This window comes from Benincasa hispida, chromosome 7, assembly GCF_027475165.1.
Source record: "Benincasa hispida cultivar pf3 chromosome 7, pf3_genome.v1.1, whole genome shotgun sequence".
NCBI classification, from domain to species: domain Eukaryota; kingdom Viridiplantae; phylum Streptophyta; class Magnoliopsida; order Cucurbitales; family Cucurbitaceae; genus Benincasa; species Benincasa hispida.
Window position 1 is genome coordinate 49,182,629 of NC_143484.1, and position 21,131 is coordinate 49,203,759.

The 21,131-nt window shown below is 37.6% G+C and overlaps 1 protein-coding gene across 3 annotated transcripts; it reads left to right on the forward strand.

The window, feature by feature from the left end:
• The first annotated feature begins 8,003 nt into the window (after nt 1-8,003).
• On the forward strand, nt 8,004-16,222 carry LOC120081146 (uncharacterized). 3 transcript variants are annotated; one of them, XR_016530509.1, is made up of 4 exons: nt 8,004-8,451; nt 8,523-8,593; nt 9,268-10,299; nt 14,996-15,328. XR_016530509.1 is itself a non-coding variant. In XM_090315313.1 (3 exons), the coding sequence occupies exons 1-3, from the start codon at nt 8,032-8,034 to the stop codon at nt 9,269-9,271; spliced, it is 495 nt and encodes a 164-aa protein (XP_090171439.1). In that variant the 5' UTR covers nt 8,004-8,031; the 3' UTR covers nt 9,272-15,328. The 3 variants fall into 3 exon arrangements, 1 of the variants encoding a protein (XP_090171439.1); XM_090315313.1 differs by having other exon boundaries at nt 9,268-15,328; XR_016530510.1 differs by lacking the exon at nt 14,996-15,328 and adding an exon at nt 15,941-16,222 and having other exon boundaries at nt 8,015-8,593.
• Nucleotides 16,223-21,131: the final 4,909 nt, after the last annotated feature.

The window sequence follows — 21,131 nt, forward strand, 5'->3', positions numbered from 1 at the left end:
ACAAGTTTTCCAGCAGACACGAAAAGGAAGTCAAAAGATGAGTGAGTATTTGAAGCTGATGAAACTGCACTCCGACAACCTTGCTTAGATGGGAAGCCCTGTTTCAACCAAAGCATTGATCTCGCAAGTGGCCTTGACGAAGAATATAACCCAGTAGTCGTGGGGATACAAGATAAACTAGGTATTTCTTGGTTAGATATGTAATCTGAACTTCTTTCATATGAAAAATGTTTAGAACATCAGAACTCTGTCAAAACGCATAGCTCCTTTGCCCAGAATCCTTCTGTCAATATAGCTTTCACCAGGCACACAAATGAAGGAAAGCCACAGTTCAATCCTGCATTCAATGCAAGTCGGCAATAGGGAAACAATTCAAAAGGAAACAACCCAAACCACAGTGCATTCAATGGGCAAAATGGAGGTTAATGACGTGGAAGAGGACGAAATAGTAACACAAATCTACCAATCTGTCAATTTTGTGGAAAATACGGTCACTCAGCCTTGGTATGCTATCATCAGTTTGATAAGGAGTTTTCTCAGAACCCCGGTCAAGGCAGAGGCAATCACGGATCATCTGGTCCCAATAATAATACCACTGTTGTATTCACGGCCTCACATACTTCCAATCTCTTCATGGCTACACCTGAAACAATCGCAGATCCTAGCTGGTATATCAACAGTGGGGCTACGAATCATGTTACACCCGACTATAACAACATCAACAATCCCACTGAGTATGGAGGTAAAGAATTGGTTATTGTAGGAAATGGTGAAAAACTACATATCTCTCACACTGGTCAATCTTACTTGTCTAACGGACGAAATGAATTTATACTAAATGATGTACTATGTGTGCCTAACATTGCAAAGAACTTGATTAGTATATCAAAACTAGCTCATGACAATGTTGTGGTTATTGAATTTCACACTGATTGTTGTATCATCAAGGACAAGGCTACAGGCAAAACACTGCTGAAAGGGGAGCTTGACAAAGTACTGGACCGACTGAAAGGAGTTGAAGTACTAAAAAGCAATACAAAGAAACAAGGACCAGCTCAGTACAAAAACAATCACCCAATTGCACTTGTTCTATCAGGAATTAGGATAAATGTAGTTGAGTCGAGAGCTACTTGGCACAGAAGATTAGGACACCCGTCAACTAAGACATTAGACTATATCATTAGAGAGTGTAATCTACCTTTCAAATCTAATGAAGAAAATGAATTTTGTGACTCATGTCAACTAGGAATAGCAAGTGCTATACCATTTTCGAATTCTAAATCTCGAGCATCAAACAAATTTGAACTAATACACATTAATGTATGGGGACCAACACCAGTCGCCTCTACTGACGGGTATCGATACTACATACTGTTCTTAGATGGTCACAGCATATATGTATAGATATATCCCATGAGACAAAAGAGTGACACATTGTCTGCCTTCAATCACTTCACTTAACTCATCAATACTCAGTTCAAGTCAGGGATAAAAATTCTCCAGTCAGACAATGGAAAAGAATATGACAAAATTCATCGCATTTGTGAATCAAAAGGTATATTAATAAGGAAGTCCTGCCCATACACCTCTGCACAGAATGGTCGAGCAGAGCGCAAGCATCGGGTTATAGTCGAAACTGGACTCATGCTACTTGCACAAGCATCTATGCCTCTGTCATTTTGGTGGGAGGCATTCTCCACAGCAGCATACCTAATCAATGGCATGCCTACAATCGTCTTGCAAGGTAAATCACCCGTCAATGTATTGTTTGACTCTAACATTGATCTCTTCAATCTCAGAACATTCGGATGTGCTTGCTTTCCATATCTACCCTATATCACAGTCACAAATTTCAACTACACTAAGAGAAATGCGTGTACATTGGACCCAGCTCACACCATAAAGGATATAGATGCCTAAGTCCATCGGGCCGAGTCTATACCAGTAGACATGTGAAATTCAATGAAAACAACTTCCCATTTGCATCCCCATCGTTTGCCAAGATCGCCCAAACGACAGACCCCACAATCACTGAGCTCTAATCGCTTAGCAAGATCACCCAAGCGACAGACCCCACGATCGTTGAGCTCCCATCGCTTAGCAAGATCGCCCAAGCGACAGACCCCACGCTCGCTGAGCTCCCATCTCTTAGCAAGATCACCCAGACGATAGACCCCACGATCGCTGAGCTCCCATCGCTTAGCAAGATCGTCCAGACGACAGACCCCACGATCGTTAAGCTCCCATCGCATAGCAAGATTGCCCAGACGACAGACCCCAAGATCGCTGAGCTTCTATCGCTTAGCAAAATCGCCCAGGCGATAAACCCCACGATAGTTGAATCAGTAGTTCCAAGCCTACAAACAGTGCTTAACAACCTACCTCAGCCACGACCGACATCCCAAATGAACCCTACACTTATGCCATTATTCGATCAAGATCATAATGCTTACAGCAACACACCACCTTCAAGCCATACACTATCCCACAGTCCAATCCCAAATTCCTCCCCACTCCCGATTACCGACCAGGTCTCACTATAGCCCACGAATCAGACCAACCCAGACCAATATGACAGCTCCACTATACCAACTATTCCATATCCTCCGGACAACTTGTCCTTGGCTAACTTACGATAACCAGAGCAAAGGCTGATATATTCAAACCCAAAGCCTGAATGACAAGCAAAACCACTGACTGGTCTCAACTAAAGCCAACATAGATCGAAGTTGCCCTCGCAACACCTTAGTGGAAGAATTCTATGGATGTGGAATACTTAGCCTTCACGAAAAATAAGACCTGGACATTGGTCCTGCCTTCTTCGTTGTACAATGTAGTTGGTAACAAGTGGATATTTCTATTAAAACAAAATATGGATGGGTCAATACAACAGTACAAAGCTCGGCTCGTAGCGAAGGGATTTCATCAGCATCATGGTATGGACTTCTTTGAGACATTCAGCCCTGTAGTGAAATCATCAACGATTCAGGTAGTAATCAGTGTTGTTGTATCACAAGGCTGGTTCCTCAGACAACTTGACTTCAACAATGCGTTCTCAAATGGTAAGCTCACAGAGGATGTATACATATGCCAGCCTTCTGAATATGTCAGCTCTCAACATTCGGACTATGTCTGCAAACTTCATACGGCCATCTACAGCCTAAAACAAGCTCCACGCATATGGAACATTGCACTAAGCTCCGTCCTAACACAATGGGGATTCTACCAATCTCGCTCGGACACCTCATTATTTATTTATCGGTCAATGGCTTCAGTAGTCTTTCTGCTTGTCTATGTGGACGATATCATCATCACAGGTAAGATCCCAAACTAACTGAGCAACTAATTGAAACTCTTGATGTTCAGTCTACACTTAAGGACCTGGGGAAACTCCACTACTTCTTAGGCATACAAGTTCACTACACTAAGTTTCGTCTACTGATAAATCAATCCAAATATGTGGATGACTTACTGCATAAGTTGATGTGAAGTCAATGCCCTCACCTTGTGTACAAGGCAAAAAATTATCCAAGACTGATGGACAACCACTCTCCGATCCATATGTCCATCGAAGCACAATCAGTGCTCTTCAGTACCTAACACACACACGACCAGACATCACGTATGCCATCAACCAACTCAGTCATTCCTTCAAACACCAACTGAGGTACACTGGCAGGTTGCTAAACGAGTGCCTCGGTATGTCAGTAGCACCAAACACTTTGGTATTTTCTTCCAACCAGGCCCGAACTTAACCATATCCGCCTACTCAGACGTTGATTAGGCCTCCAACCTCGATGACGGAAAATCTGTTGCAACCTACTGCACATTTGTTAGAAATAACATTGTCTCATGGTCATCAAAGAAACAGACAGTAGTTACACGATCAAGCACAGAGTCCGAATATAAAGCACCAGCACATGCCACATCCGAAGTCCTATGGCTTCAACAGCTACTCTGTGAGATGGGCTTAAAGAAAAATGTTCGACCAGTCATATGGTGTGATAACCTAGGAGCAGGAGCATTAGCAGCCAATCTGATCTTTCACTCTCGAACTAAACACATTGAAATAGGTGTTCGTTTTGTTCGTGACCACGTCCTAAAAGGAGAGATTGTCATACGCTATGTTCCATCGGGAGATCAACTCGTAAATTGCCTCACTAAACCACTCAACAACTCTCAATTCTACACTTTACGATCCAAACTGGGAGTCCTTCAAGTACCCTCCAGTTTGCGGGGGGGTGTTAAGGAAGTAAATAATAACAAAAAGAAAACACAAGGAAAAAAGGAAGAATATCCAAAAGGTGAGTCACCCAATCTGTTATAAATTGGTTGGAAAATATTCCAACACCTCCAACCGAAATCAGCCATCTATACCATTCTTTTATTCTTTTTGTATTATTTTGTACCCACAATTATAGGACACTGTGTATAAAAAGGAAGGGTGAATACACCCAAAACAGAGCAAGGGATACAAACAAAATATTCTTCCAAAATCTCAGATTGTCATTCTTCAACTAACATATTGCCAACTTTTAATCTATACATGGTCTATCTGAGATATTAGATACATATACACTATATATATGAAACGTTCATAACTCAAAACACATAAAAAAAAAAAAAGCAAAAATGAAATTAACCTACCTTTTGCAAATGAAAATGGTAAGGTCGTGATGATAATGTGTTGTGAAGATAAGAACAATGCATAAACAAAACAAGAACAAAATAAGCAAAGAAGAAGAGAGATTGGAGAGAACAAATATTGAACTCAATTGTGTTGTATTTTCCAAAGGCACCATACACCACTATTTATAGGACATGGAATGGTGTATGTTACAACATAGAATTTAATGAATGGTACATTTTACAACATGAAATTCAATGGAAGGTTTGTGATATTTGATAACCTATGTAGGTTATGGATATCTGACTAAATAGTATATTATAATATATACACATTTATAATATATATAAATATGTTTACATATGTGAAAAAAAATTAAAAATGAAATTAAGTTTTAACATGTTACAAGTGCACTAAAGTTTAAAATTTTATATGTGTGTATTTTGAAAAATTAGATATAAAGTTGGAAATTGAAATAATTTATAAATATATTTTGAAAATTTTAAACAATAAAAAATTAACTTAAAAATGGATACAAAATCACCGATTCTCTAACATCTCGAATCCTAGATCACATTGATGTCAAAGGAACTCCAAACCATTGAAGCAAATAGAGATGTTCATTTAACCCGTGGGGTTGCGTGGATCCTATCACGAATGGGGTGGAGAATCCCCGATTAAATGGGAAATGGGAGAGGGAGTAAGGAGATTTTTCCCCATTGGCCAAATGGGGACGGGGATGGGGATTATATTCCTCGCCCCTACCTACTTTCCCATCCCGCTCCGATTATACACATACACATATAAAATCATCTCCACATATATATAAAGTTATCTCTATAAAATTATCCCCTTAATTTATATATATAACTCACTATGAATTAAATCACAATGTGTATAGTTTAGTATGAGTTTTTATAAACTCATCCAATTATTTATTTATTTATGTATATATATACCTAAATTAATTAATTAATTATTTTATTTTTTTTAAGTTGAGGTTAGAATATGTTGTAGTATTTAAATTTTAATTTGTAGAAATTATATAACTCAAACATTTTAATTATATCCATATGAGGGAATAATTTAACTATTTAATTAAATTTTTTAGTTAATTAATTTTTTTAAAGAAAAAACTAAATGGGGAAAAATTTCCTGCAGGGAACTTGATCCTTGTGAATTCTCCGTGGGGAATCCCCACCCCAATCCCCGTGAAAAATTTTGCAGGGTTGGAGAATGAAATGGTGTAGCGAGGACGAGGATGGGGAAGTCATCCCAACTCCGCTCCGACCTGTGGACATTTCTAGAAGCAAATACCCATATTATGCACGTCAATATATTTTCAAATTATAATTACAAATTATTATACGTAAAAAAAGAAAGGTAAAACGTCATAATGTGGAGCACGTGCTGCCTAGTCCCTTCATGGACTCGCCCTTGGTGGGCATCTAAATTACCAAATTTGTTTTTAGTTTTTTAGAAATATATTCAAATTTAAATTTAAATCAATTTTTAATTCAAAGTTAAATTTAAATCAATTATAATTTTATAAAGAAAACCTTAAATTAATATTTGATCTCGTTGATAAAAAATAAATAACAAAATAATAAAACTATATTAATTTAAGAGATTTTTACAAAAGTAATCATCTTTGGGTCATATTTTTCAAAAATGTCTTTTCTTTTGTATTTTTCCAATGAAGGCTTTCTGTGATTTTTTGGGATAAATTTACCATTTTTTTTAAAAAAAATGGTTAGTAATTGTTTTATGTATAATTATTTTCCTTTTTCTTTTTTTTTTTCTTTTTTTTTGTCATTGTTTGTGTGTAATCATTACTTGAGCCATTTTTTATTATATTTTGTGTATTGTTAAATGTGTCCAAGAATGATGTTTCATATTCTAATTCATTTTTAATTATTTTTTTGTGTAAAATACTCTTTTTAATGATTCTTGTTTTGCTCTTTTTCATCTCTCTCCTTTGGCAATACAATGGTGTGTGTTTTTTTTCTAGTATTCGATTTTTTCATGCATTTTCTTTTTTTTTTTTCGTTGTCTTTATGCATTAGTTCTCCCACTTCCCTCGTCTTCATCTTCGTTTTTCTATGTTTTTTATTTCTTTTTTTTCCTTTTTTTAGTGCTTTCAATTCCGTTTTCTTCGTACATTTTGTTTCCTTCATGCATTCGCTTCTTCTTTCCCTTATCATTATTCATGCAATTTTTCTTATTTTTTCAGTTTGTTTTTCCTTCATTTTTCCTTCCGTAAACCCTATGTATTTTTTATGCATTTCTTTTATTTATTTATTTTTTTTCATTTTTTCTGTAAATTTAATAGGTTATTTGCACATTCTTCCTCAGTATTGAAATACGGTAGTTTTAAATGCTCAAATATTGTGTATACATTTTACTATTATTTTGTAAGATTTTACTGTTATTTCGTCTTTTCTGTGATTTCTATTATTTTTGTCTGTAAACTAAGGTATATATTATGTATACATTGTTTAGTTTGTGTATTCTACTATTTTTCTGTATATTAAGATATATATTAATTTTTTTGTTTGTAAATGGTTAATAATTGTTTTATGTATAATTATTTTCCTTTTTCTTTTTTTTTTTCATTTTTTTGTCATTGGTTTATGTGTAATCATTATTTGAGCCATTTTTTATTGTACTTTGTGTAATGTTTAATGTGTCCAAGAATGATGTTTCATATTCTAATTCATTTTTAATTATTTTTTTGTGTAAAAAACTCTTTTTAATGATTCTTGTTTTTGCTGATTTTCATCTATCTCCTTTGGCAATAGAATAGTGTGTGTGTTTTTTCCAGTTTTCGATTTTTTCATGTATTTTCTTTTTTTTTTCGTTGTCTTCATGCATTAGTTCTCCCACTTCTCTCGTCTTCATCTTCGTTTTTTCATGTTTTTTATTTCTTTTTTTTTTCCTTTTTTTAGTGGTTTCAATTCCGTTTTCTTCATGCATTTTGTTTCTTTCATGCATTCGCTTCTTCTTTCCCTTATCATTTATTCATGCAATTTTTCTTATTTTTTCAGTTTGTTTTTCCTTCCATAAACCCTATGTATTTTTTAGCATTTCGTTTATTTATTTATTTATTTCATTTTTCTGTAATTTAATAGGTTATTTGCACATTCTTCCTTAGTATTGAAATAGGGTAGTTTGAAATGCTCAAATGTTGTGTATACATTTTACTATTATTTTTTTTGTGTGTGTTTTCAAATATGATTTTTTATGTTCTTCCTTTCATAGGAAATCTTACTGTTCAAAATTTATATACTAAGGCATATGTAACGCCCCAAAGTTTTTTTTTTAACAAAAAAGAAAAAAAAAAAGGGAAAATGTTGGTTATTTTTAGAAAGAAGGAATTAGGATTTTAAAAAGGGGGCCTTGGGATGCGTGCAAAAGACAAAAAAAGGGGTTTTCTTTTTTCTTTTCCTTCTTCTTCTTCCTCCTCGAGCCGTCCCCCCTTCTGCAGTCGTCGTTCGACCTCGGCGCCGCCGCTCGTAGGCACCAGCTCTTCGCCGGTCGTTTCTCTATTCGTCGATAGCCGAAGCCGCCGTCGAGCGCACACCAGAAGGCAAATCTGTTCGCCACTCGACCTGACGCAGATCGCTCGCCTCGTTCGTTCCAGCCGCGCGTTTCATTCCAGCCGCGCCGAGCTCTCCTTTCGCCTCTGTTCGTCCGTCGTACGTCAGTGTTTCGTTGATAGTCGAAGCCCAACGCGCGTCAAAGCTCACCTCGTTCATTTGCACACCAGAAAGTGTCGGTTGTTACCGATTCGTGGTTGGTTTCACCTGATCCTACTGTTTGGGGTAAGTTTCAGTTCCCTTTTGGCAGCTCACTATCTTTTGGGGTTCTTGGGCCTATTTGTGATTGGTTTCAGGAACGTGCGGCGGTGAAGGAAGTTCTCAAGCGGAGTAAGGTCTCGTCTTTTGGACAGTGTAGTATCCTGAGGTAAGTGGTTTACTGCTGGTTGCCCTAGGATGTTGTTAGGCCTGCTGAGGAATTTTTATATCATATGTGAAACTGTTATGAAATCTGCTATGGGTTTTTTGTTGAATTTGATGTGTTGAATTTGAAGTATTCTTACTGTGATTAAGTTGGATGTAAGGATTAAGGGGATACTGTGATAAGGTTGAAGCATGAATATAATGTGTTAAGGCCTGATGTTTGAGTACTGATGTATGAGTTATGAGTAGAATGTGAAACAGTTGATTGAAGTATGGGTAACAGTGTTAAAGTTTGATGCTGAGTCATGGCCTTGATTGCATGCTTATATTTAATTATGTACTGGATGTTTGTAAGCTTATGTCCATATGAGATTTTAGTGACTGTTAGTATACCATTGGGCCATGCACATCGCATGTGTGAGCCTTCGAGCCCACACACTATGCTTATGTACGGTGTCCTTTTTAGGATCACTACTTGTATTAATGTCATGACCTTTGTGTCACTACTTATGAAAGCGTGCCTTCGGGTTCGCCCCTTATGCCTATGTCTATATGTTTATGATGTCCTTATGCATTTTGGGTCCAATGGATAAACTAATAGATCACTGAGTGGGCCCAGTAGTGGACCGCATACTGAGCATATTTTTATACTCACCCTTTTCGTTCCCTATTTTTCAGGTAAGAGTAATGACAGATCGGTGGCCGCTATCCTCATCAATCCCGTTACCACCAGTTCAGAATTAGGATAGGGCCACGACTCGGACCGTGGCAGGCCCTTCGTTGGAAGCTGGATACCTACGAGATTTCAAGAAGTATGATCCCCCAATGTTTAACGGATCCTTGAAAGACCCCACAAATACAGAATTGTGGTTGTCCACTGTTCAGGGGATCTTCCAGTACATGAGGTGTCTAGAGAAGCAGAAGTTGCAGTGTGTCGCTTTCGTTTTCATCGACAATGCCAAGCGCTGGTGGCACTCGGCTGAGAGAATGATAGAATCCGGTGGAGACCAAGCCACATGGGATCAGTTCAAGGAGCAGTTTTATGAGAAGTACCTCTCTGCTCATGTGAGGTACAACAAGCAGGCTGTGTTCATGAACTTGAAGCAGGAAACCATGACAGTGGAAGAGTATGAAAAGAAGTTTGACAAATTGTCTTGTTTTGCCCTGACCTGGTGTCTATCGAAGCAAAGAGGGTTGAGAGGTTTGTACAAGGACTCCGAGACGGGGTGCGAGGCATCGTGCAAGCCCTAGAGCCTCCCACTTACGCCACAGCCTTCCGAGCGGCAGCACACATCGGTTGTCTTTTAGGGATAGAGTTTCTGAAGTCCCTGACGGAGGAACCAGCCTCCGGCTAGAAGAAAAAGTTTGAGCAAAAAGCTTTGGGACCTCCGTAGAAGGTCCAGAGTACAAGCAGGTCAATAAGGCATGCTCAACGACAAGCTACGACTTCAGGAGGAGTTTTGAGGGAAAGGTCGGTATGCAAGTCTTATGGGAAACGTCATTGGGGACGCTATCTGATTAGCATGGGAACATGCTTCAGATGTAAGCAGATAGGGCATACGACAGAACAATGCCCTAGTAATGGTTCCGGAAGTGCGGGGGGTCAGCCCCCGAGTTCGCATCAGGGTATTTCAAACCGATAGCAGCAGCGAGGTCGGGTCTATGCCACCAGTCGTCGGGAAGCTGAGCACTCGGGAATAGTGGTGACAGGTACGCTCCTAATCTTGGGGCACTATGCCTTGACATTGTTTGACTCTGACTCGTCCCACTCTTTCATTTCATCGTTGTTTGTAAAGCATGCCATGTTAGTTTTGGAGCCTTTGGGCTATGTTTTGTCAGTGTCTACACCGTCGGGAGAAATTATGATAGGCAGTGAAAAGATAAAAGCATGTCAGTTAGAAATAGCAAACCGCACCCTTGATATGACTCTGATAGTATTACACATGCATGATTTCGATGTAATTCTAGGCATGGATTGGTTGGCTGCCAACTATGCTAGTATAGATTGTTCTCGTAAGAAGGTGAATTTCAACCCCCTAAGAGAAGCCAGCTTTAAGTTCAAAGGGGCCGGGATAGTAGTTTTGCCCAAGGTGATTTCAGCGATTAAGGCCAAGAGATTGACTAGCCAAGGTGTCTGGAGTATCTTGGCTAGCGTAGTTGACACAAGGGAAACCGAGGTTGAACTAACCTCTGAACCAGTTATGTGGGATTATCCCGATGTATTCCCAGAAGAACTCCCAGGATTGCCTCCACCAAGGGAGATTGATTTTACGATTGAACTGGAGCCAGACACTTCCTATATCCAAAGCCCCGTACAGAATGGCTCCAGCAGAATTGAAAGAATTGAAGGTCCAATTGCAGGAACTGCTTGATAAAGGGTTCATACGACCCAGTGTTTCTCCTTGGGGTGCACCAGTGTTGTTTGTGAAGAAAAAGGATGGGTCGTTACATTTATGCATAGACTACAGGGAGTTGAATAAGGTGACCATTAAGAATAAGTACCCGCTTCCTAAAATCGATGACCTATTTGACCAGCTACAGGCTTCTATCGTATTTTCCAAGATTGACCTACAGTCAGGTTACCATCAGCTGAGGATCAGGGACAGTGATATTCTGAAGACTGCATTCCGATCTAGATATGGGCATTACAAGTTCATTGTAAAATGTTTTGGTCTGACCAATGCTCCAGCGGTATTCATGGATTTGATGAATCGGGTGTTCAAGGACTTCCTAGATGCCTTTGTAATCGTTATTATTGATGACATTTTGGTATACTCCAAGACAGAGGTGGAGCATAAGGAACATCTTAGGAAGGTCCTAGGAACACTGTGGGAAAATAAACTGTATGCAAAGTTTTCTAAGTGCGAGTTCTGGCTACGGAAAGTGTCCTTCCTTGGGCACGTGGAAGGATGGGGTTTTAGTGGATCTAGCTAAGATTGAGGTCATTACCAATTGGCCCCGCCCTACAATGGTCAGTGAGGTGCATAGTTTCCTGGGTTTGGTTGGATACTATCGTAGGTTTGTAGAGAATTTCTCCAGCATGGCCACGCCGTTGACCCAGCTAACCAGGAAGAGAGCTTCATTTGTTTAGAGCAAAGCATGTAAGGATAGTTTTTAGGACCTCAAGCAGAGGTTGATTTCAACCCCGGTTCTCACCGTACCAGATGGCTCTAGGAACTTCGTGATCGATAGTGATGCTTCTAAGAAAGGTTTGGGTTGTGTGCTTATGCAACATGGTAGGGTGGTCGCCTATGCCTCCCGCCAGTTGAAGAACCATGAGTGCAACTATCCTACCCACGACTTGGAATTGGCAACGGTAGTGTTTGCCCTGAAGATCTGGAGACACTACTTGTATGGGGAAAAGATCCAAGTGTTCACCGACCACAAGACTCTAAAATACTTCTTCACCCAGAAAGAGTTAAACATGAGGCAGCGCAGGTGGCTCGAGTTAGTAAAGGATTATGACTGCGAGATCCTCTACCACCTAGGTAAGGCGAATGTGGTAGCTAATGCCCTCAGTCGAAAGGTAGCTCATTCGGCCACCTTGATCGCTAAGCAGGTTCAGTTATGTAAAGACCTGGAACAAGCAGAGATTGCGATGGCAGTGAAGGAAGTCACTTTGCAGCTAGCCCAGTTGACAGTGCAACCAACCTTGAGGCAGCGGATTATTGATGCACAGTAGGGTGATCCCGATCTGGTTCAGCAGTGTCGTCAGGTAGGGTCAGGTCAGGCAAGTGAATTTTCATTGTCAGTGGACAAGGGTCTTTTGTACCAGGGACGGTTATGCGTCCCAACAGATGATGGCTTGAAAAGGGAACTATTGGCGGAAGCTCATAAATCTCCATTCTCGATGCACCCAGGTAGTACCAAAATGTACCAAGATGTGAAACGGTATTACTCGTGGCCCAATATGAAAAGGGAGATAGCTGATTATGTCAGTAGATGTTTAGTCTGTCAGCAGATGAAGGCCCTGAGGCAGAAGATAGCAGGCTTACTATAACCATTGGGAGAGCGTGGCTATGGATTTTATTACGGGGTTGCACAGCGAAGGGTTTCTTGGTGATTTGGGTTGTGATAGACAGACTCACCAAGGTCGCACATTTTATACCAGGAAAGCCCACATACGCGGTGAGTAAGTGGGCTCAGTTTTACATGAAATAGATAGTAAGGTTGCATGGTGTGCCAGTGTCAATTGTGTCCGACAATGACCCTCGTTTCACCTACAGTTTTTGGAAGAGCCTCCAGGCAGCTTTAGGGTCACGGTTGAACTTCAGTACAGTGTTTCACCCCCAAACTGATGGGAAAATAGAACGTTTAAATCAGACATTGGAGGACATGTTGCACGCGTGTGCGTTGGAATTCTCAGGGGGTTGGGACTCCCACTTACATTTGGCAAAGTTTCCTTATAATAACAGCTATCAGGCTACCATTGGTATGTCGCCGTTTGAAGCTCTTTATGGCAAAGGATGCAGGTCTCCTGTTTACTGGGGTGAGACTGGGGTGAGACTGGGGAGAGGAAACTAGTGGGGACTGAGTTAGTGGAGTTGACGAATGAAGCCATGCAGAAAATCAGGGCCAGAATGCTAGCAGCACAAAGTAGACGTAAAAGTTACGCAGATGTTAGGCGAAAAGATCTGGAGTTCGAAGCAGGTGACAAGGTGTTCCTGAAAGTGGCGCCGATGAAGGGTATCTTGAGATTCGGGAAGAAAAATAAGCTAAGTCCATGTTTTATAGGGCCATTCGAGATTTTGCAGCGGGTCGGTCCTGTGGCTTACCGTTTGGCCTTGCCACCGTCCCTCTCCGTGATCCATAATGTATTTCATGTCTCCATGTTGAGGAAGTATTTAACGGACCCGTCGCATATGGTGGACTTTGAGACCTTGCAACTGAATGAAAACTTGAGTTACAAGGAGAAGCCCACGCAAATTATGGCCAAGGAGGTGAAAGTTTTGGGCAGTAAAGAAGTGCCACTGGTGAAGGTTCTATGGCAGAACAATCAGTTTGAGGAAGCAACTTGGGAGTGAGAGGACGAGATGAGGGCACTGCGTCCAGAGCTCTTCCAGGATTAGAACTTTCGAGGATGAAAGTTTATTAAAGGGGGGAAGAGTGTAACGCCCAAAGTTTTAAAAAAAAAGAAAAAAAAAAAGGGAAATGTTGGTTATTTTTAGGAAGAGGGAATTGGGGTTTTAAAAATGGGGCCTTGGGATGTATGCAAAATACAAAAAAAAAAAAAGGGTTTTCTTTTTTATTTTCCTTCTTCTTCTTCTTCCTCCTCCAACTACCCCCCTTCTGCAGTCGTCATTCGACCTCCGTGCCAGCTCTTCGCCAGTCGTTTCTCCATTTGTCGATAGTCGAAGCCGCCGTCGAGTGCACATCAGAAGGCAGATTCGTCCGCCGCTCGACCTGACGCAGATCGCACGCCTCGTTCGTTCCAGCCGTATGAGTTCCAGCCACGTCGAGCTCTCCTTTCGCCTTCGTTCGTCCGCCGCACGTCAGTGTTCCATCGATAGTCGAAGCCCAACGCACATCAGAGCTCACCTCATTCGTTTGCACGTCAGAACAGTGTCGGTTGTTGTCGATTTGTGGTTGGTTTCGTCTGATCCTACTGTTCGAGGTAAGTTCCGATTCCCTTTTGGTAGCTCACTGTCTTTTGGGGTTCTTGGGCCTAATTTGTGATTGGTTTCAAGAACGTGCGGCGGTGAAGGAAGTTCTCGAGCGAAGTAAGGTCTCGTTTTTTAGACAGTGTGGTATCTTGAGGTAAGTGGTTTACTGCTGGTTGCCCTTGGATGTTGTTAGGTCTACTGAGGAATTTTTATGTCATATGTGAAACTGTGATGAAATTTGCTATGGGTTTTGTGCTGGATTTGATGTGTTGAATTTGAAGTATTCTTACTATGATGAAGTTGGATGTAAGGATTAAGGGGATACTGTGATAAGGTTGAAACATGAATATAATGTGTTAAAGCCTGATGTTTGAGTATTGATGTATGAGTTATGAGTAGACTGCGAAACAGTTGATTGAAGTATGGGTAACGGTGTTAAAGTTTGATGCTGAGTCATGGCCTTGATTGCATGCTTATGTTTAATTATGTACTGGATGTTTGTAAACTTATGTCCATATGAGATTTTAGTGACTGTTAGTGTACCATTGGGCCATGCACATCGCATGTGTGAGCCTTCGGGCCCACACCCTATTCTTATATACGGTGTCCTTTTTGGGATCACCACTTGTATTTATGTCGTGACCTTTGTGTCACTACTTATGAAAGCATGCCTTCGGGTTCGCCCTTTATGCCTATCCCTATGCCTATGTTTATGATGCCCAATAGATCACTGAGTGGACCCAATAATGGGCCCCTTACTGAGTATATTTTTATACTCACCATTTTCTTTCCCTATTTTTCAGGTAAGAGTAATGATAGACTGGTGCATGACAAGAGAGATCCGTGACCTGGTCATTAGGACGATTCACTGCTTCTGCATATAGTATTATGTTCTAAAAACTGGTTTAGGAGTTAGGCCTTTTTTTTTCACTTTTATGTAAAATATATCAATTTTATTATTTGACTATTTAATTTCATTCATTTTTTTTAGTAGGGTTTAGAGGTACCCCGAATAGTAAATTATTTTATTTTACTATGCTCTAGTTTATTTATTATTATTTAATTATGTTTTCACAAATTTGCTCGTTTGAACATTATTAAATAAAAACTTGGCTCTTTAATTTGATGATTTAAAAGAAATTGTACGATTAAGCCCATGCATGCATGAAGTAGTGTCCTAGATTGTAGTAGGAAACTAGGGTCGTTACAGTATATACTGAATTTGTTGTTATAACTGTTTGTATACTAAGTTATATATGATATAGAAGTTTTTTTAAATAATCATTATGCATTTATGATTTATTATGTATTGCATTTTATAGGTACTCTTACTGTTCCAATTTTATATGACGATTGTTTCAATGAGAGAGATAATTACATTAATTACGAAGTAGCTGAAATAGATTTTCATCATCAAATGTCGTTTGTTGAGTTTCAACAATTAGTGTCGATAAGATAAGTAGTGTAGGCAATTTTGGTAACGTTGAGATTTTTGTGTGCATGGATCAAAGGATTTTATGAAGAAGGATTTGAAACTTAGAAAAGATAATGACGTTAGATGGTTGCTCTACCTAGTTTCCAGCAATGTCGAAAAATTTTGATCATTGATTGTTATTTTTTCAAATAACCTATCAATAGTCTTGGATAATATATTTCCCAATGAAGCTATGAGTAATATTAATCATGATGAAGGTCGTTATTATGAAACAATTGATTTATCGAAGATTTTCCCTAATTTCCAAGTTAAGATTTGGCTTGCTCGAGAAGCTAGATTGGACATGGATTGGACATAACTTACCAAAAGGCTTGGCGTGCTCGAAAAGCTATTGTGAATGAAATTCGATGATCACCTGAAGAATCTTTCAAGATGATTTCAACATTTTCTTTTCAGTTGATTGTGAGAAACCCTGGTATATTCTTAATATGTTGTAGTTGTTTTTATATGGTCCATTATTTGTATAGTATACTCTTAATATACTGTAGTGTATATGATATATTTGCAGGTTCTATTATTGACTACAAACTTGATGATCATGGAAGATTTTTATTTTTCTTCATGACATTATCTACTTGTGTTTCGGTTTGGAAACATTTTCGTCATGTTATAACGGTACTTCTTTAAAGAACAAATATGGTGGGACCCTTTTAACAACTTGCGCCCCATATGCCAATGATCAGATATTCCCCTTAACATTTTGTGTTGTTGATTCTTAGAATGAACGTTCTTGGCATTGGTTTATGATCCATTTTAAAAAAAAATTATTCGAGATCGGAACGATGTTGTGATCATCTCTAATAAACACAAGAATATAGTAAAAGCAGTTGATTTGATATTACCTACCGTATTCCATTATGTGTGTATTGTGCATTTGTTACGAAATATAAAGCCTCAATATAAGTAAAAGCTCATAGATTCTATATTTATTTCATGTGAAAAAGCTTTCAATATTGTGGATTTTGAAGTTCAAATATGATTGTTGGAGTCTAGTGCACGAGGCATACGAGATAAGTTACAAACCATTGGTTTTGAAAAATGGTCTTATACCTTCTGGCTCCTAGCCCGAGAGGGACTTGGTCATAGTTGGACTATGACTTATTGTTCATTAGAGGGATCAGTGGTACTTAAGGAGTTAGATGTAACTACAGGGGAAAAACGGTAATTTTAGCCCAACTATACTTACGAACAATTTGTGAAGGGTCATTGCACTACTGATTAGTTATATCCAATAGATACAGAAATTTATCTGTAGTGCGAAGAGTGCAATTGTCAGTCTTTAGTGGAATGGTCGGCAGTTAACGAATGTTGGGTAATTTAATTAATTATCCAAGTACCGTTGGAGCTTCAATCTACAAGTCTATAAGATCCCCTTTGTAGCTCAACAGGGATTTATTTGAGAATTATTTTTGGATTAATTTGAAGTATTCAGATTAATTGAGGGAATTAATTATATATGATATTATTAATTAAATTAATTATGAATGAGATATAATTAATATAATGTATTTGATACAGTATAATATCAGAGGGATTTGAATATGATTCAAATATTAATTATATGAATGAGATTCATGTAATTAAATTTAATATAAATGTAGTTTATATTAAATACAATGAATAAGTTTAGAGGAATTAAATATTTGAATATCATTCAGGTATTAATTATATGAATTAGGTTCATACAGTTGAATTTAATATAAATGTGATTTATATTAGATGTCATGTATTATTGAGAGAAATTAAAACTATAGATTATATTGTATTTGATACAATATAAAGCTATAGGTTATGTGTTATACAAGATATAATATATAGACTATATATATAATAAGGTTGTTATTATATATATAATAATTATTATTATTTATTTTATTTTATTAAATTAATGTTAATATTAATTAATTAAAAGGGAGAGAGTTACAACTCCCTCTCCCTATCTTTTCTCTCACAACGATCGTGCGGTGAAAGGGTGATCTTCTTCCACATTTGGTGGTTCTAACTCTGCAGATTCTCTGGATTCACCTTGCACAGAAAAGTACAGAGAAGAAAAAGTTCTTCTCCTCCTTTTCCTCCTTTTCATCTTCTTCCTTCTTCCAAAACCCTAAGGTAGAGCCCACACCTCTTGTCATTCTCAATCCCTAAGGAGAATACATGAGGCTCTATTTGGTTGGTGTCCCTTTTGGAGAAGGAGATCCGTTCATGACTTTGTTCGAGTGAGTTCTTGCAGAAAGGATTCTTCAAAGGTGAGTTTTTTCTTTCTCCCTTTCTTATAGAAAAGCATGTTGTAAGTTTTATTTAGAATGCATAATCTTTCTTTCTTTTAATTCTGTAATTCTAATTTTTCTGTGAAAAACAAAAATTGGGACGATCCCCACATTCCGCTACATAAACCTTCAATGGTTTTCTCTTCAAATGGTATCAGAGCGCGGTTTTGAATCCCAATTTTTTGTTACTTTTGGAATTTTGATTACAGAATAATGGTGGGTGCATTTTGTATTATTTTTAATATGATGAATGTTTTATGGAATGTGGTTTGCAATATGGATGTTTCAGGATTGGTCTCTTAGGTTTTATAACTTTCTTTTACAAAATTGGTTTGTAAAAGGCCCATTGTTTTGGGCATAATTGCTATAGAGTCTGTACTTTTTTATGTCTTGTGTCGTTCCTACTGTTCTCGATGAATGTCTGGATAAAACGGGGCTCAATTCGAATGAGAAACAATGGTGACTGCAGGTTGTTCGCTGCTATCTGTGACACAACATTGCAATGTTGTGCCCTAGCGTTGCAACGTTGCGAATGGCGGAACGGAAATTTTTTTCGTAGCATTGCAACGCTAGGACACAGCGTTGCAACGCTCCGCGACGAATAAAAACATTTAGTTCGCAGGCGGTTCAGTTCCTAGCTCGTTCAGTTCGTCTCCGATTCGTTTAGTTCGAACGGTTCGGGTCTGGTTCAGTTGTTGGGTGGTTTGGTTCGTGCGGTTCAAGACCCGTTTCACTTATTTTGAACCGTTGTACAATTTATATTGTAATAGGCAGTTTAGATTAATTAAATTAATATAAATGTTATATTAATTTAATTAATGGTTTTTAGGAGTCCAATCCCGATCCAATATTTTTGTTTATATTATGCATATGATGTATGATTTATTTATTCTATATATGTCATAAAGTATGTCATATAGTAAAATCCCACCACATGTTATGCATTATTCATGCATCATTTATATTATAAATGTTATAATATATGATATGCATGATTTAATTTTATAGCATGCTCATGCATCATATAATATAAGTGTTATACTATATGTTTGCATGCATAATATTATTTTGTTTTTTGTCTTCATCATATTTCGACTATATTTAATATGAATATGTTTATTTAGTGAACAATATTGTCTTTTAGAAACGTATATACCATGAATATCCTTGAGTATATTGCGAAGTATATTTCGTATATTTTCAGGTATATTCATTATATTTATGATGTTATTTAAATAAAGAATATATTTAACATAGTTACACTGTAGATTCATATATTTGTCATAAATCCTAATGAGATTCATAAAACCATAATTAGATTCATAACAACAAAATAAGTGTGCCCTTAACATTTATAAAAACCTAACAGCATCAAAAAAACAATATCTAGCAATAACAAAGTCAAAACGATAGGAAAGTTCATGTTTTCTATATCCACTAAACAAAGAATGATCAATGGTTGTCATTGTGACGGTAACTGTGGTTGTGACAGTAAGTTGAATGAAGGTGCACAATCTTCTAGATTCACTTTGTTCCCTTTTTCTTTTTCCTCAACTGACCCAAACTTCGTTGTGAAAGGTGACTTCATCATTTTCGAAGGAATGATTTTTCTCCTCCCCTTTGTTCTGCTAGGTTGTTTTCTGCCATTGGAGCAATACCTTGCACCTATTTCAAAATAAACCGTAGTATATTAGACTTATTCTCCTAAATATGTAGTAGATTTATTAAATTTCAATAGTTTGTAACTTACATGTTTTGTCTTTGATGTCTTCTTTTCATTGTCTTAACATGTGCTATCAACCTTCTTTTTTCCCTACAACATATACGACTATTCATATTAAAAACCCATATCATTATAAAGTAAACTATAATTAACAGTTAAGTGTAGATATATATACCTTCATCGCTTCTTTTTCTATCTTTTCTACTTCGAGTAAGAAATTTTTGCTAAGTTTGGTAGAACATAAACATATACCTTACACATTATAATTTGCAATAAGTAACATCAATTAATATTTTCATAATTATAGTTACATGTACCCTTATTATAATTAGATGTACCCTAATATGTATAATTAAATTTCTAGTGTTTTGTAGAGATTACTAGTATCATACCTCATCTAGCATTTCTGCTTATGTATCCATAACTCCCCGAACATTTTGCTCCTGTTTTCCCCAATAGAATGAATGTTACAAAAAAAAAAAAAAAAAAAAAAAAACATGTTTCTTTGATATATTCAAATTTAAATGAGCTATGATATATTTTGAATATACCTCAGCAATAACCTTTTGCCCTTTATTAGCTTCATTTGCTTCAATTCCTTATTCTTGCCCTTTATACCCCTTTTTGCTTCCTCCATCAATCCCTCCAACATTCTGCTTCTATTTTTTCTAAAACAATGATTGTTATAAAAATAAATTCAAGTTTATATGATATATTCAAACATCAAATGAGCTATGGTATATTCTGAATATACTTTTGTAACAATGTCATCCCCTTCATGTCCTTCTTTGTTTCCTCTACTAACCCCTCTTCCTATGTTATTTCCATCCCCTCCCTCATATTCTTTGTTTTGTTCATCATATTCTTCCTCACTTTCTTGTACTTTTTCATTCTCGGTTTGTATTTTATTTTAACTTCCTCAGTCAGAATCTCTATCTTCTTATCCATCTCTTCAAACTTTCTCATCACAAGATCACAAAACTCTTCAAAATATTTTGGTATTTTAAATCTAACTCCTATAATTTCTTCATTTCATCTGCTGCTCTCTCCACGTTTTGTAGTCCATACTCTTTCATCATCCTCATCAACCATCTCATATATTTTGAACTGTAAATAAGGTTGGTAACATATAAACTTATGGTTGGTAGCATATAAACTGTTATTTATTTAACATAATTGAAATAAATCTTACATCTATTTTGTCAAAGACTTTCGTCGCAGCTCATTCCATTTTGGATGCACCTCAGCCAACCAATTGTTCATTTTCGATTTTCCATTTGACACTTTTTGGAAACAGCATATTGAAGGGTTGAAGAGGCTAGGGATGCATTCAAAAGCCTGTATGACCAAGGCTTGTGGGAATCTAGCAATCCCCACTTGTAAAGCATCCACATTTTTTATTGCATTCTTGATTGATTGCATTGTTGTCATATACACGATACGACCCCATGGAT